Here is a 787-nt window from a genome sequence, read left to right as displayed (position 1 = left end):
GATAATCCAGTGGATTATTTAGATGAGAATGTAGAAGATGGTTTGTTTTATTTATTTTATAAAAAATATTTTGGGGGTGCATAATTATGCATAGAGCGTTTAGTACAATTTATCAACCCCCTCTGGCCTCCCCGGGCTCGGCCTCCTGTGTTTGGCTGTTTGCTCTAGTTACTACATATGCAAATATTTGTGACGAAACTAAAAACTTGGCGTGTTTCGACAAAGGTTCAAATATTGATATGTATATTATAGTTATTACCCGGTGTCGAAAAGGTGCCGCACTTGCATATATGTTGACTGTATTAGTAAGGATCAGGACTACAGCTAAGCCATGAGTGGACTTTCCGAGAAGACACTCGAGGTCCGTGCCTTGCGCGTGGCACTGCAGAAGCGAAGCATGTTTAGAAAGCGCATGGTGAGAACAGAGAACTTTCCAAGCGATGAACAACTCCTGGACTGGATAGAGCAGGTGAAGGAGCTGAGGTACATAACAGTATGCTATTTCTATGTCTGAAAATAATAACAGATATACATACATATGTTATATAGTTCAAAACGAAGCCTCAAAACTATATTTTTTCCTGCACTGACTTGTGATGTATGAGGAGTGGTCTAGTGGTCCACCCAACAATCTTCGACGCAAAATCATGGTATAACCATCTGCGTATGAAATCACATTCACTACGGGTGTGTGTGTATAATATGAAATTGAAATTACGTTCCCTTTCGATGACTTCTACCATGACGACGGCGTGTTGCGAAGCACCGAGTTAAATACTTTAAGCAT

General features: G+C 40.4%; 1 protein-coding gene across 1 annotated transcript; it reads left to right on the top strand.

Moving 5' to 3' along the window:
- The first annotated feature begins 225 nt into the window (after nucleotides 1-225).
- Nucleotides 226-560, top strand: SARC_13424 (hypothetical protein). The gene has a single exon (XM_014292445.1). The coding sequence runs from the start codon at nucleotides 332-334 to the stop codon at nucleotides 512-514; it is 183 nt and encodes a 60-aa protein (XP_014147920.1). The 5' UTR covers nucleotides 226-331; the 3' UTR covers nucleotides 515-560.
- Nucleotides 561-787: the final 227 nt, after the last annotated feature.

Source organism: Sphaeroforma arctica (assembly GCF_001186125.1).
Source record: "Sphaeroforma arctica JP610 unplaced genomic scaffold supercont1.3270, whole genome shotgun sequence".
Classification (NCBI taxonomy): Eukaryota; class Ichthyosporea; order Ichthyophonida; genus Sphaeroforma; species Sphaeroforma arctica.
Note: the sequence above shows the minus strand (reverse complement) of the source record. Positions and strands in the feature narration are given on the sequence as shown.